This window comes from Lepidothrix coronata, unplaced genomic scaffold (genome assembly GCF_001604755.1).
Source record: "Lepidothrix coronata isolate B3197 unplaced genomic scaffold, Lepidothrix_coronata-1.0 Scaffold40, whole genome shotgun sequence".
Classification (NCBI taxonomy): Eukaryota; Metazoa; Chordata; class Aves; order Passeriformes; family Pipridae; genus Lepidothrix; species Lepidothrix coronata.
Window position 1 is genome coordinate 3327551 of NW_016690220.1, and position 16956 is coordinate 3344506.

Below are 16956 nucleotides of genomic sequence, written 5' to 3' on the forward strand. Positions count from 1 at the left end.
CTTCTCTTCCCTCCCTCCCAAGGACTTTCCCACCTACCTCAGCTAATTTGATAGCACAAAGTTCTGTGTTTGTTACAAGCCTATACAGCGTTTCCAAACTGCCAAAAAACCCGCACAGTTGCAAGCATGTATATGCAACTGCATGATCCTAGCCCTAGGATCTCTAGTCATCTTGATATCAGGGTATAAGAACAAAGCTCAGCTTCAAATTAATCTCCAAATCTAAAGGCTGTAAGAGACATGAATGAAGGTAAAAGAGCATCAGATTTTAAATTACATGCCAAGCAGTATCACTGTGTAACCACCCGTGTTTTCATAAACAGGGAATAGAAGCACAGTCTCATCAGTCTTGGTGTTGTCAACCAATATGAATTTCCCCTTGCAGTACATCTTACCACTTCCTATAAATATAACAAAAATTGAATACAGTTCTGAGTCTCTGTTTCAGCAGAGCCAGTAAAAAATACTGTTTCTAATTTGTGTTGACTGATGCATGTACAATGATGACTGTTGTTCCCAGGTGTTTGTACAAGCTCTAACAGTTCCCCATCATAATGGTTTGGTCAAGACTGCACATACAGAAATCTTAGTGGTTTATTTCATAGAAAAACGGTTTGTATACTGTTTTCTGTTGAAGTAAAAATCCAGTAAGTTCTAGCCCATACTGAAGACCCACAGTTTTTAAATGAAAGGAAAATGGTGAAGGAATAAAAGAAAAAAAAAGTCAAAATAGTTACCTGATGATTTCAAATAAATAAATAAATAAATATGATAGACACCAGACACCAGACTGCAATCTGGATTGCTCTTATTTTGTTTGTTTTTGTTTAAATAAGGGAATACAAAGACTAAGAAATTAGCATCGATAGGACTGAAGTCCTCCAATTTTTTCCATTTCTATGAGGCATGCAGCCCCATCTCTGCCCAGGAGAAACCCAAAGTCCACAGTCCATTACTCAGCTGACCTCCTGCAAAAGGAAGTCTGCGGATGTGACTCGGATGCTTGATGGAGTCCTTCACCCTCTGAACCTGAAGCCAGACATTAATACAGCTCCAATGAGCTGAGAAGAAGAAAAGGCTATCAAGGAGAAAAAAATGGTAAGTAGATGGTAAAAGGCCTACAGAAGGGGAGCAAGGCGACGATTTTGCTAACGTTCAGTGTCTTCTTTTGAACTCAAGTGTGTTTGTCTAGCAAATGTGCAACCCAGGCTGGCAGGTTTGCTGGCATATGCAAAAATGTCTCAGCTGCATGTAAGTGGAAGCCAAAAACATCAATACTTCACTCTAAACAAGGGCAGAGTGGAAAGATGTATGGAAAATAATTTCCAATTACTAAGTTTCACTTGCATACCTCCACATGATGATGAAATCTTGAGATCCCAGAACTAAGAAAACCTCACTGACCATGGAAGGTCAATGAGAATTTTGTCTCTGACTGTAATAGCTGGGCTTTTATTAACTTACTAATATTGTTCAATCAACAGTCAAGAAGGTAAAGCAGAAATTAAGAGAAAATCCTTGCTGTGTTGCTAGAGCTCTCACAGTTCTCTCACGCGGCTATCCATTTTTTATTTGTGGTTCAAAGTGCAAACTACTGCTGCTAACAAGTGAACAGAAGCATTACTGAGTTCAGGAAACAGAACCTGAGACACCATAAAATAAAGCTGTCTTCTCCCAAATGCTGCAGGGATCTGGGCCTAAGAGATTAGAGAAGGGATTAAATGAAAACCACTGACCATAAGAAAAACAAAAGAAATAGTTCGTAAGACAGTTCCCACTCTACTGAATCACAAAATATTTTATTAATTCTAACATCAATTTCATCAGTCCACAGCCCACAGAGACAAAACTTTAAAGGTGCTCACAAAAACATTCTATCTAGACAGGTTTAGAAAAACCTTGGAAGAACCTACATATGTATCTCCTACAGGCAGAAACCCTCCCCCCACACCCCAATCATATAAATAGGTATGCCAAAATGGCATGAGCTTATGGGGATTCAAAGAAAAGACTGTACATTTTTTATAGAAAACATGAACAAAGGCAAATAACAAAATACATCCCAAACTAATAAAATAGATGCCAAGACTTCTGAGGGGAAAAAGGTCGACATTTTCATCCTTCTATATATAAACATACATTCATCTGATAAAAAAAGAAATTATTCCTATGAGCTGAAACCCTTCTAATCAGCATTGTAGTGATGTTGGTCAATGACCAGATACATTGCTATACACACATTACTTGTCTGATTGGGTAAGGCAGATCCCACACACCACAGCAGAAACCATCTTGTACTGGTACAGATTAAACCTCACGTATTCAACTGGACTATATGCTTTGACATGGCCAGCTCATCAGAACAGAAGTCCCCAGATGAAATGCAAGTTATACCTGAAAGACAATTCTTTTTGTATTAATACTAGCTGCATATCATATCAATTATTTGCAAAACCATTCTTTAAAATATTATCATTTTTACATGAATTATTTAAACAAAATTTAATGAAAGTATTTATTAGGTTCATTTTCTTTAGTTGTAATTTTGATTTTTTTTTTTCAAAAGAATTATTGCTAGGTCTGATCTTGCAAGTTTTATGCATGTTAAAAATCCATATAATGTTAAAATGAGTTGTGCAGTCTGAGACACAGACACATAGCTAGGTCCATGTGAATCTAAATAGCTTTTCCCAAAGCATCATCTTTAAATACTATTGCCTTATTTCTTTAAGAAAGATGAGAAAATACCCATTTTACTCCCAGACCAGACTTAAGCATGATTAGAAACTTGTCAGGTGCCATGAGCATCTAAAATTGTCACAACATTTAAGGTATAGTATTGTCAGGCATGTGCAATCTGTATGCATCTAGACTGTTATTTGTGCAAAACTATGCAGACATACTCTGCCTTCATGTGTAAATCCACACTGTCTTCAGTGAGGAGTTTGTGGTAGTCACTTAGGGCAGAATATGGCCTACATTTACCTTCTTTGTATTTAAAAGATGAGAATAACTATTAACTACTATCTGTTAAAAGGCCCAACTGAAGAATGTTTTAGTAGAAAAATAAACATTTTAAGTTATTGGCAGATTAACATTAGTGCAATTATTTTGACTGCCTTACTTCCACACAGTAGATTAAAAAAATACATTGTCACTCGTGAAAAGAACTTAAGACACTTCAGAAGCAGTTATGTAGCTGCCAAATATAGAGAAAAGGAGCAGATTCTGTAGCAGTTTACACAGCTCTCAATGCTTAGTGCCTTCTAATGCTCCAGGAAACAAGATCCAAGGTTTGTAAACTAATTACAGTTCTTTCCATACAAAAATATATCACTCATGATTTTCAAAAAGGCTGACTAACTGCTGACCAGAAAGAGCACATTTTTCGTATTCAGCTATATCCTAGACAACATCTGGATCAACTTCGTTCTTTGAAGAACCATTTCTGGTAGTCCGAGTTGGTACACGGTCGTAACAATGGTGCTGGGTTACCGTTGTAAACATTTGACTCGGCTTGTACACACTTCTGGGTTTGTAGGTGAAACAAGGTACTATCCTACAACAGACAGAAAGAAATTTTGCTTTTCAGGTCTTAAAAATTACAGACACATCACTGTGTTTTAAAAATAACAGAAGACATTTGCCACAAAGAAATATCACGCATATCCTTCCAATGAGACCATGCGGTAAAGTCAAAATGCCTAACTTGAGGATCTCTGAACTTTATCAAAAGACCCTGCTTTTAAACTTACATTAACACTGCTTTAGAGGGATACATGTAGTGACATCTCAGCCTGTAAAGTATGTGTTAACTTCATTCACTTTCATTGCCTTTTGTTACTGCATCAGAACATGGGCAGTAAAAACCAAAGCCAAGTACAGGCATTACCCAAATTCAGCAATTTATTGCACATCTTGTAAGTAAAAGGTAAATATTGTTCATTAAGTGTAGATGCTGAACATACTTTTAGGAAGAAATTTTCCCCTTTCTTCATAGGGGATATTTTTGGTGGAAAAAGTAAAAATATCTAAGCATGCCCCTTGCCTATGGATGTGTGTGGAGTTCACTTGCTTTGCTGGAGGGCAGCGCAGCTGTCTCAAATGTGTAAGGTCTGACAGGCCTCCACAGTCAAATTCCCTAACAAACACATTTTTAGGTCTCAGGCCCTCCTGTTACAGTAGTGTCCAAGCACATTTAATCTCCAGTTCACGTCTCTCACTCCAATCCAGGAGCACTGACAACTAGGATAGTGAGCTGCAGAAAGGCAGTGTAGCCAGCCATGGAGAACTGCCCTGCTCTGAGACCATCCCTTTGCCTGGGTGACATTCCCACATGCAACCATTTCCAAAGCCTTTAGCAGCTTCAAAAGAAAAATGCCCTGCTTCTGAGCATAACCCTTACTCCTTTGGAAGTCTGCTCCTTCCGTCATCAGGAATATTGTACTTAATTGCATCCTGAGCCACAGCTCCTGATGCCCAGTGGCGTGTTATTGCTCATGGGCTTGCTTAGCTTCTAAATGACTTCCCTGTTTCTGTTGTGATAATTCACATTTTTGAGAGGACTAATCAGTATTTGCCTCACTCATTTTTGACTCAGTGCCCATAAGAACTTAATTCTTGTCAGGCTGCTGGGAAGGCTGGTTAAATCTGTGATTATGCTACATCCATAAGGACAGCTGTCTGATATTACTCTGTGCAAAGCAAAAGAAATGTGGTACTGACACCTCACCCATCACTTGCCTTGAAAGTTAGGGACTGTTGATTTTGATTTAATGCAGTATAAGAAGAGGAATTGGAGCTGAGCAGTACGTTCAAATCACACACAGGAACAAAGTGATCATGAGGAAGGAAGAAAATTTAAAATAATTCCTAACGTTTCAGATGCTAAAAGTTAATGGTTAGGAATGCAGTGGAAACAGATGCATTCCAAAACTTTTTTTTCAATTGTTCAGATTTCTCAATTTCAAAATTTCCGTTTTCTCAATTACTTCCTGAAGTGACTGAAGAACTTTCAATATATTCTTATAGATTAATGCATATGACCTTGAGCAATTTTATTAAAAGTCAGCATTTAAAATCACACATCATTTATATAGTCAGCCTTTTAAACACTTTTATTCAGTAATACCACTATGAGCTTCAGTCTGGACTAGATTTAGTGAATGGACAGTAATTTTCACATAGTTTTTTAGAATTTACCCTGCCACTGGTGGTAGTATCTAAGCATGAAATTTGTTAACCATAGATCCTGTAGAGTTTGGATGCATTATGCAGACACATTATGTAAATATAACATTTTGATATATTATGTGACCTTTACCCGTAGCCAAATAATAACACTCCAGAACCTGACCAAGGCCATAATTTTTCATCCAGCTTATTTTCTCTCAGGCATTCAGGAACTTCTTTAGAGATTAAAAACTACTAAAAACAAGTTTTTCTAAGATCATGTTATGCTTAATAAATATACCACACTTCTCAGTATTTCCCCCCTTTGGGAGTAGGCTTGAGGGTTTAAAAAGAGAGGTACAGATCTGCCGAGTCCCCACAGCCAGTAAGATGTGTCCTATGTAGGGGCAGGAATAGGGTAGAAGGTATTTTTTGATGATGCATCTAATCACACAACTGCACATTACATTGCAAAAAAGGGAGCACTCCTGGTGCTTGTGGGAAGGGTTACGAGAGAGGGTCTGCAGAGGAGAAGCAGCTGTTCCAAAGCAGGGAAGAGTATAAAGTAAGGGTGGTATGTGAAGTACTGGGGATAAATTGTAATACAAATACTGTGAAATAAAACAAGTCAATGAAAAGAGAGCAGAAGTAGGACAGTCATGAGACTGGTTGGGGAAGGGGTATATTGAGGCTCATCAGATCTCAGGAGAAGACAGCAGGGGTGAGATGCAAGAGAGTGTTCCCAGCTCCTTTGAGGTTATCAAGGTTGCTTTCCTTCTTCTCATCTTCCTATTCTTTATGACTGGCATACTCTTTGCCAATGCACTGCTGCTATCCTGGTTCTGTGTTCAGATATTAAAAGCCAAGATAGCATATTTCTCCCAGAGATCTGTGCTAGTGTTGTGGCCTAAGATAAAAAGAAAAAAACCTCAACAATTCTCCTTCCACCCACTTCCAAAAAAACAAAACCCAAACTCAATGAGGCACACTTACCTCTCTGAAAACAAACTTCTGGTTTTCAGGAACACTGTGGACATTTTCTTGACACAAGTACATTGTCAAGTAGTCAGTCCCTGAATCGACTGCTGCACAGACTTCTGGTTGTCGCGTGTTGTAACGTATTTCATTATGGGATGTGTACTCAAAAAACTACAAACCCAAGAGAAAAAACAAAGGACAGCAGTCATTTCACATGCACACATGAGAGTATTTATAAGGATATATACTAAGATACTATAATTAAGTTCATATATGAAAGTTGCTATTGTGAAGGGAAATTCTGCCAAAAATATTCAAGGATCCTTAACTTCTGCTGTTTGCTTACTATTTTGAAGAAAATCAATCTCATCACAGCACTGCTTTACTCTGGGAGCACTTCAAGTGCATGAAATGCTGAATAAATGTCCTGGAAAACAGGCATTCCAGCATTAAAGAACTTATAAAATTTGACTGTAATATTCTACTCTCACATTCTATATCACCTATTAGAAATAGGACGGAAAACAGTTTCTAGCCTGATGCTGCACCTTCTTAATTCAGTTGGCACAAAACAATTTACTCTTAACTAAGGAGTTGCTCACTGCATATTTCAAATGCAGTTTGGTCAGAGTTCATTTCCAGTTACAAAGTACTCAGGATGCATGGTGATAACCACCTTATTCTACAACATTAAAAAAGTAACAGCGGCTTTTAAACATGAACAAAATTTTATAGAAAATTTACTAGCTTTGCTTGTTGTACGATATTCTACACAGGTAGAATGCTTTAAAACATCTTGGCTTCTGTAGCAATTATGGTTGAAGACTTCCTTAAAATTTTTATATTTATCCTGGACACCTGCCAACTTTTGGACTTTCATTAAAGAGTGGCAGAGTTTGAGAGTTGTTTGTATTTATCATGCCTGTAAATAATTTAGATGACTATAGTGCACAGATGTGTGTTTAGATCTAATTTAGATAATACTCAATAGAGTAGAGGAGAGTTTTATAAACATCAGAAAATTGCTTATTACCAATAGTGCAGCTGCATTAGCAGAAACCAATAAAAGGATGAGGGAGAGAAGGAATCCTTTTTTGTTTTGTTTCACCCCTGGAGACTGTAAGGCTTTGTGATGGGAGCTGTACCAATTCAGAAATGTATATACTTGACCATACCACAAAAACATCCTTAACAACCAGCAAGGCTAATAACCTTGAAAGAGAAATCGAAAATGGAGTTTCAGTGTAAACAGGACCCTGTGGTTACAAAGTCTGCAGTCATCCATTTCCAGGTGTAAGAGCTCTGATCTAGACTTCTGTGATGATAGTTGTTTCATGAAATCTTACCCTCCCATTATCACAATCAGGAATTTCTCTGCCACAGTGGCTGTTGCTGCCATACACAGACCAGTGCTGCTCACTGCATCACCCTATAGAGCCTCGTGGCTTTTCTTTTCCAGCAGTAATGCAAATGACAGACCCCCCCAGAATTAACCTGTCTACCACCATTCATTTGCAGTAAGCCACAAAAGGAAGTGACTATTTCAAGAAAGCAACATCAAGTTTGAAGTCTCCCTGCTGACATAACACCCTGGAGACCGTGATTTCCCCCTGAAACCTATTGCTAGAGCCTGTTCCTATGATGTAGGCTGTAATGCCTTTACATTTGCCTTATGCAAAAGAAGTCTCATCATCAAAAAATGTAAATTGTGAGGATATTGGTCCTATTATTACTATTATTATTATTTACCCTAATAGCCAGGGTCTATTCCCTGGCCCTTAGGCTTTATTCCCAGGTTCAGTATCTGATTGGCACATGGAAAGTCTGCCACTTTGGGCACCACAGTGAGCTATAGGGGCATGAATTTTAATTCTATGGTTTGTGCATAAAGAAAAAGCTTCAGTCCTGCTCACTTGTGTCTGGATGGACACTTTTTTTACAGCTGTCACTTCCACAAGGCCTCGCTTGTTAGGGGATTTATTACATATAATAACTCTTTAACAATTTGTATTCAGTATCAGTGAAAGCCTGTAAGCTGCTTATTGTACCAGATGCATCAAGAGTAGATGGAGCAGCTACTAGATCAGAGCACTTCTTACTACTGATATCTTCCCTGAATGGTTTCTCAAGGACTTGCACCAGATTTTGAAGAGTAAGTAAAATGGTTAATTTCTGGATATCTTTAAGGAATGGGGTTATAGTATTCACAATCAAGCACTCCTGCCCTGTTGCCCAATACTGCTTAAACTGAATAAATACTTCAGGCTTTGGGCTTTTTCAAGATCTGGTAATATATGAGATAAATTTGTTGCTCCTCAAAAGGTGAAGTGTTTTTTAGTTCTCTTTTCTTGCCTTCTGTGGGTAGAAAGGAAGCATTTTCAAACTGATCCATGATCTGGTAACTAGTAGCCTTACTGCATTTCTTTCCTTCTGGGAATCAGTAGATTCCCTTAAGTGCTACTGGGAAACTTGATGAGGCCTTTTTCCCAGTGCCTATGGCTTCTAGACAACCTACAGGATATAGGATATGCCCCAGCTGCACCAGTGCTAGTTGGTACTGGGGCTAGCAGCAGATTTTGGCTACCTCACCAGACCTTGAAAAACTCTCACCCCTCTCTGTGCCTGGCTAGTACTCTTCTGCATGTAGGAAGAAGTTTGCACTTCATGGGCAGAACCAGCAGAGAGGTTACCAGGTCTGATACTCTTTTTGCAGATAACTCAAGGGTTTTGCTGAATTCTTTAGGTTGCCTCTCACTATTTACCAAATCTCTCAGCTGCAAATGGGAGTATTGAGAAGGATACTGTCAGTCAGTGTTTTCCCATCCTCTTACCACATCAAGTCAACTTCCTGCCATCATGCATTGGTGCTCTCTGTTCTGCTTCCAAGCCAAACCAAGAAGAGGAATGGTCTTTATTGCTGTTAAATTTCAAAGCCTTTCATTCTCATCTACTGGGGCAGACACTTCCACAAAACATAAGCACCTTGAGGTGCAACCACTGAGTAGCCAGTACCTGTATTTCTGGCCTCTCTTCCATATACAATCAGCTCCTATCACTGCAGTGTTATCCTCACCTTCTTGCTGTAAGGAACCTGCCAATTTTAAGCAACTCCCAGTTAGTTTTCTTACTGCTTACACAAAAGCAACTCAAAAGGACTAAAGGGAACCCTCTCAGTTAGGCCAGGGGTTCAAGGAAGTACACCTACAAATCACCAGGGACTTTATTTATCTGAGAGTGGTTCTTATTTACTCAGATTAAAACGGGATCAGGTGCTGGACCTTACAAATAACCAAGATCACAGAGCTCTCTCCTCTCAGTACAGTGCACACAGATATTCAGGGGTCACTCTAAGTGGAGAATTCCTTCCAGTGAAGAGGATGATCAACCTTGCCATCCTCATTTCATCAGCTGACAGCGGTGGATGTACATATGGGAGATTCGACTGGTTTGGTTCTGACACTGTCATCTACCAAGGAATTCATACCACCAGGAGCAGCATTTTAAGAATAACTGTCAAAAGCGTGGTGGGATGGGAAGGAAATGGAGAGAAATGTCCTGCTGGTAGATTTCACAGCTATTTATGAGCCAAAAAAGGGAGGTGCAAGCTCAGCAACCCTGACTTCCATTTCCTATCTCACTTATGCTTCTACATCTTGTTTCATTTTAGCCTCTCTCTATTCCCCCATCCGCTGCTCTTCCTGCTGTCCAATTATTCTCTTGCAACTACCTGACACCCCTACTCGTGCCCTTATTTGCACACTGGTATCTCTGCTGTCATGTTCCGTAACCCTGCCCCTTTCCTCTAAAATATTCTCCAGTGACTCTGTTTCATTCTCCCTCCCTGTAGCTCCTAACTACTCCTCCCTCTATCACACATGCCCTGTTCATCACCTGTTGTCCAACCTCTGTCCAAAACTACTACTGCCCTCTGTCACTTTGGCCCCTTTTCCCTGGCTCCTGTTAACCCTCCCATGCCTTTTACCCATCTCACTAATCTTGTTTTATCCATTTCCTGTGATTGACCTTCCTTCCTCAGGCTCTGCAGTTCTCTTGAGTCATCTCATATTTTCTTTTATTGGTTTATATTGCAGTCAGGTAGTTTCTCCATTTCTCCTTCCTCCTCCTGCTTGGATGCCAGCAGAGGGAGCGGTTTGCACAGTTCAGAGTATCGGTGCTTTTAGCCTCGTGCCTGTGACCGCAGGTACACAGACGCATTGTACCATCAGCAGAGATGGAAGAGCACTAACATCCAGCGATGTGATATCTTTGCAGTAAATTCAGTTCATCTTTTAGTGCTAGCTAAACAAATGATAACTGTAAAAATGTCATCTCATGACAATTCATCTCTCAATTGTACTTCTCTTTTGCCTTCACCTTTTATCCCATGTCTTTATTTTTCTTGGTGAAAGGGATAAAATTTAAATGAACTTTTTTGGCTCAGAGAAATACAAATATTCAACCTCCCTCCTCTCTGTAATCTGTAATACAAGGAAAAAATAAATGTATAAACACCTTCTGCGTGCTAGCATGTAACCTTATAAATTAAATACTTCTTAATCTATAAAAACAATCAGCTCTTACTTATAAGAAAGTGGCTTAACTGGGTTATCTGATTATTAACTTCTCTTCTATATAGGTGTATAGAACTGTGCTTAACTCAGGTATGAAACCGAACTGAGGGAGTAAAATGGGTTGGTGGGGTGGGGCTTAGCATGACTGGCATACATCTGTGAGTATTGACATCCTTTGGCTTTTATGGTGCAAGATTCTCCTTCTGCCTTCCCCTGCATCTTAGCCTCCAGGACAGAAACATTAGGAAAATTAAGACATAAACCAGACATGAACTAACAAATAATAGTAAACAACAGTTCTAATATTTAAGACAATAAACTTTCTATCAGCAACAACTCTATTTCTTTTTAAGATCTGAAGTACAGTGCTCAGATTGTTGTTCCTTTTCCCTTTCTCATATAAAATGCGATTCATATTAGAAGCTTTCTCCTCAAAACAGACTTGTTTTTCAGTCCTTGGGCTTTTATGTCTTCTTTTAAGCAGAATCCAGAACAACAACAGATACGCTGCTTATCTGCCACATTTCTTGTTCTTTTTCGAGCTAGATTTTCCCTTTTTTTCCTTTTTCCAAACATTCTCAACCGAATGTTTGGATTATTTTCCTTAAAAAAAGACCCAAACAGTTAAGCCATCCAAGCTGTCACAGAGTTATGTACAAGAGGTCTCACAAGACCTCTGATACTCGGCACTGGTGAGACCACACCTCAAGTACTGTGTTTAGTGTAATCTGGGTTAGAAGCCAAAAATCAAGCTCGATAGGCAAGTACATGCCACATGCCACACATCAAACAGCAAACCTCAAATATGGAAGGTGGTCATGGAAAATCATGCAAAACAGCCATTGTAACTTGGCATACAGTGCCTCACAACACTTTTATGATGGCTTTATGCAGAGAGGCTTGTGGGCATCATAACTAACCACTGCTGCACACAGTGTTTCAATCATCATGGAGAAAAACACCAGCATTTTCAGCCTCAGAAGTTAAAACCAAGAGAGTAAAAATGAAAGTGTTAAATGGATCCCTGGTCTCCACGGTTGTGGAGCCTGAGTCCAGGAGGACATTTCTGGAGAATGTAGTATGGGAGAAGATGCAGTCCAAAACCTCTTGCACATTTACACAAGCACCAAGAGGAGGAGACATGATGACAGACCCAGGTGGAACTAGGTGAGGTTTTCAAAGCTGTTAAGGGTCTTGGAGGCATGGACAGACAAAATCTCAGAGGTGTGCTGGTCTGCCCAAGACCAGCTGGAGATGAGTGAACACTGGCCTATAAGCACTATAGCTGCACTGCTATGCTATTAACCCCTGCTAATGAGCTCTGATGAAAGGCATAATAAAGGTATGCATGAGTTCTCTGGACTTGGTAGACACATCTGCAGAATGAAGAAAACCTGACTGAAGATACATCAAAATAAAAAGAGTTTAGTGCAAGAATCAAAAGTAGAACTAAGATCACCTTACCGTGGCAACATGTTCTCTCAGCCTTACTGCAATGACTTTACCATACTTCCTTACATTACAACCATTGTGTTAATCAAAATGATAATAAAACATGAATCTTACCTGATTTTGTCCCATGCCATGACATGGGTACAGTATGACCCTGTGTCCAGTTATTTGATGTTCATTTGTAGGGTTGTAATCAAAACAGAAGTTTTCCATCCCTCTATTCTTCAGCTAAACAAAACAAAAGAATGTTTATAAGTATTAGTCTGAAGTAAGGAAGATATTCTATACTCACTTTACACCCATCCAGCTGGGCTGTGAGATCCATCGCAAAGCTAGTGCAAATTAACAGGAATAGATCAAATGGATCCAATGGTAACACCTTTCAGACTAATGTGAAATAAAGCTGTTGGGACCATCTTGACTTTGGGCATTGAAACAGCCAGGTACCATGGCTTCCCCTAGGAATGACGCTGTGTTCCAGTGTATTTGCAAAGGAAGTAGGTAGAAACTACAAAAAACTGTTGGAACCCATCAAGCCAGCAAGTCATGCAGAACAAAAGAGTCTGCCAAGTCTTTTTTTTCCCCCCCAGGATCTACTTGTTCAAATTTCTTATGAAAAGATGACTACATAGTTCTCTCAGTTTGTCAAATGGGAAATGTTAGAAGGATTTGTTCTCGAAAGGACTCCAGTACCCTCTTGAGGTTGAACAAGCAGACAGATTTTAAGATCAGAAATCATGTAAGCAGACAAAATATATCCCTGGAAAAAGAACTAGATATGATATTAAACGCTCTTTACTAGTGTTCCTGAGCTTTGACATAAGAGATGCATAACTTAAATTTTAAAGTATTAAGTTAGCTGATTTTAAAAACAACAGGCTAATTAGTAAGGATTTGCATTTAAGTATTCAGGAGGCAAAAGTAACTGAAAATAAATTAAACAATGCCTTAACAAGTACTGATTAACAAAATTTGAAATTACACAGAGCAAAATAAGTTCTGTAAACAAGAAGCTGAATGCCCCTGTTGCTGAGTGTAATTATATCACAGACAAAAAGAATAAGCAACATAAATCTCACAAGAGTTAGTTTAGCAAGGTGTAATTTCACAGTTCTTCCCTAGTCATGATAATTTTATCTTCAGTTCTTAGTGTGGAGAATGAAGGGACACAAAGGAATTGCAGAAGGCTAAAACCAAACAAACAAGACAAACCCTCCAGGACCCAAATCCACCACAGAGCAAACCACACAAGCTGGAAAATTAGATTCTTGTGTTCTACATATGTTTTGCTTTCCCAGCTTCTACTTTCAGCGCCACCCAACGTCTTTTCACTGATTTGTGCCCATTCCCACACTAGACCACTGCAAAGCTCCTTGAGCAGTCAAAAGAGGACATTTTGTTTACCTTCCTAATGCAAGGCAAGATTTACACTTAGAAAACCAAGAAAGAGAAGGTTTTTAAGATTATTTTTTAAGCTACCATGGAACTACATAAACCAAACAATAAGGTTCTCATGTTTCTACCTTCTACAACAAGAAATGTCAACTTAAAAGTCATAACAACTTAAAACTGGTAACTGTATCTCTAAAAATATGAATCAGTTTCGGTCATTGTCAGCAGCTCTCTTCAGGATCACAGGGTCTCTCATTAGTATGTTTAATAACGTATGACTTTGGCTGACTGTGTCCTGGCTCCAAGGCCAGCAAAGCCCTTATCTGTGGTGCCCTTCCAGGAAACCCAATGCCTCTGCTACCGCTCTTCGCCATCAGCCCCTGGCACGTGGTCAAGATGTGCTCCCCTTTGTGGCTCGGAATTCTAAATAACCTTATTTGAAAATGCCATGCACCATCAGAACTACTGCAACTCTCCTATATGTGTTACTCAATGCCCAAATACACACAACAAAAGCTGTTTAAAAGCTTATTGAACTTAAGCTTTATTTCAGCTTAAAATAAATTTAAAAAACAGGTTAAAAACAGGTTAAAAAACAAGGCTGTACCCCCAGGATGCTACTATGTACGTTCTCTCATTGTCTCTTTCATGCACAAATGCTTGTGATACATGCTGACATATTCCTACATATACATGGTCCATATTTTGACCTGGTTCTTTTAGTTCATTTTATCAGACATCAGTAGATGCTGTTTTGTGCCCACACTTTATCAGGAAGCTGAATAGGTATTCAAGACCCAATCTGTGGGAATAATATATTCTAAGCTTTTAAATGACCTGATCTGAAATGACACACAAAGATTTGAAAATCTGCACCATTTATGCAAAAAAATAATAAAATCTGCCCCGTTATAAGGCAGAAAAAATGTATGAGAGAATTTGTGAAATATTTTTCTCTTGTGAAATGAGAATATACAGTTTAAGACCCTTTTACGTGTAACAGCTCTACCAAAACAGTGCTAATCCACTCATTTCTGAAGCTATCTTTTTTCCTATATCTATCATAAAAAAGTCATGCAATAAGAACAAAATTTTGTCTGTGACTTACCTTAATTCTTTTGCAGAATGCTGCATTAGAGAAACAGAAGCAAGAAAAAATGTTGATCACCTTGCCATTGAAACACATAGTTAAGTTCTAAAACATTCTACCCATGCAGGACTACTCACAGCGTCTCTGTACAGCATTTGCCTCCTATTGAAATGTTGCTGGTGTTACTCTACAATGCCATTTAGTCACCAATCTGGAGGCTGGGATAGGTAACAAACAGCAACTACTGAGATATTCACCTTAGACCTTATCCCTTACTGCTTGGAGAAATTTAAATCTCTTGTTTCCCAACATCTGGACACTTGCATATAACTACATGATATAGACAGCATTCTATGAATAATTATTAGTTTGGGCTTGGGTTTTTTTTAAGATAAAATCCATTGTAAGCAAAGCATCAACAACAGATTTTTGACATGAAAACTTCATTACATTAGTTGATAAATACAGCCAGTGGAGCACAGCCAACCTTTCTCTTCATCCACAAAATAGATCAGAATCCTCTTTATTTTACCACAGTGGCAGTGGTGCTGACGTATTAGTGCTATGGGCAGCTGATACTGTGGAAAGCCAAACAGCTTCACTAGTACTGACCAGACATAAGCTTTTACCGCAAAGGTAATCTGAGCAGTCACAGGGAATGATTTTACTGTGTGTTTGCTATTTTCATATCACCTGTTAACTTAAGTGCAATGTTGAAATGGCTATATGGCACTGACTACTAAGATCCTCTGAAGGAACTAATGATGATTCATTGCAGGACTCACTGCTGGATTCATTTGCTCACCCCAGCAAGTCCACATCTCCCTGGGAGGCTCAAAAACATATAAGCATGTGGTTCAAGCCACGGTGTGTTCACTTGAGTTTACTATCAAATGCTTAAATTTCTTTCCACTTCCTTTTAAAAGTCTTTATCAAGCTTTCAGAGGCTGTACAGCCAGCAAAGTAGTGTATATTTTCCCATGATGGACATCAGATCTCCAGGTCTAGTCAGTCATAATCTTGGGTACCAGTTCAATTTCGAGTGGAAGCTCTACAATTTGGATTATAATGCAGTTTTAGAGGTATACCCTAGAGGAGGTTGTTTTGGAGCCTCTGAGAACTTGGAATCTCAAACATGTTATGTTATCTTTGATAACGTAATTTAAGCCAAATAGTTAAGATCTCTTCTTCTGTAAGCGTGTCCATATATCTCATGTGATATTTAAATAATTTATATAATGTGCTCTTTCATGTCACAGCAAAACAAATTCTTCATGATTTTAAAATCTTTCTTTCTGATTTTCTCAAGGTTATATCTGGTTTAAATTAAAAGAAAATTATGACTAAGCATTTGGAAATTAATTGAAGATGAGATGGTCTTAGAGGAAAATGTGGAAGGAAGCTGCCAACAGAAAGATTAGAGTTTTTGATCTCCCAATTGATTCAGTCAGTCACAGATGCCTTTATGGTTAGATAGTCTCAACAGACATCTACCAACTTAGTTGCTTCACATTCAGATGGAAGAAATATCAGCTAGAAAGTCTTTGAGAAGAACAAAGAGAAACTTCTCATGTCAGAACAGAGTATGGTCTCACAGTCAAGTCAAAAGGATTAGTTCATGTCCCACACAAAGTTCCAAAGCTACTTGAAGCCCAAGGAGAAATAAGATGATATTTCTCTCATTTCTAGGCCTCAGGCAGTTTGCAGAAATGCAATCACATCTCAGGCAAAAATTCAAAATTCAGTATGTTTAAATAAAATTTTAGGCAGATAACTTTTTAGATGACCAAGTTTGGTAAGAATATTTTTATCTACATATCTAGAAAAAAAATTAGCACAAGGGTGTATTTGTCAGTGCATGGCACTGAATGCTGCCCAATAATTGTTTATTCTATTTCAATAACACATGGCTGACTTATGGGTAATCTTAGATAGATTGTCAACTTCAGTTCAAAAGTGTAAAGATTTTCAAGGGAGGGACAAATCCCCACATGCCTTAGTATTCTCTTTGAACAATTAAATAACCTCACACTAAGCTGTGCTGTTAACAAAGCTGCCACTTTTAAACATAGTATTTTTGTGAACCAGAAAAGCACTACACAGCTAAGGCAGGAGTAAAAATATGATCAATGATTCATTGAAGAGAGCAGATAGAACTCAAAATCCACAAATCAGTTGAATCAGTAGGTGTCATTTTTGCACTCAGTTTCTTAGAGTACAACTGTACTTTAATCACATTTTAAATTCTTCCTCCCCCCAAAAATGGTATAATCTTATTATGTTCACAACTAGATGACAGCA

The 16956-nt window shown here is 38.6% G+C and overlaps 1 protein-coding gene across 1 annotated transcript in view; it reads right to left on the reverse strand.

Annotated features, from left to right (window-relative positions):
• Window positions 1-1777: 1777 nt before the first annotated feature.
• GALNT12 (polypeptide N-acetylgalactosaminyltransferase 12) overlaps window positions 1778-16956 on the reverse strand; it is a 46065-nt gene continuing 30886 nt past the window's right edge. Inside the window, exons 8-10 of the mRNA XM_017813165.1 lie at window positions 12288-12401; window positions 6166-6321; window positions 1778-3559 (exon numbers count right to left, since the gene is read on the reverse strand). Coding sequence (XP_017668654.1) covers window positions 3422-3559; window positions 6166-6321; window positions 12288-12401 — 408 coding nt within the window. The 3' untranslated portion in view covers window positions 1778-3421. The remainder of the gene's footprint in view (window positions 3560-6165; window positions 6322-12287; window positions 12402-16956) is intronic.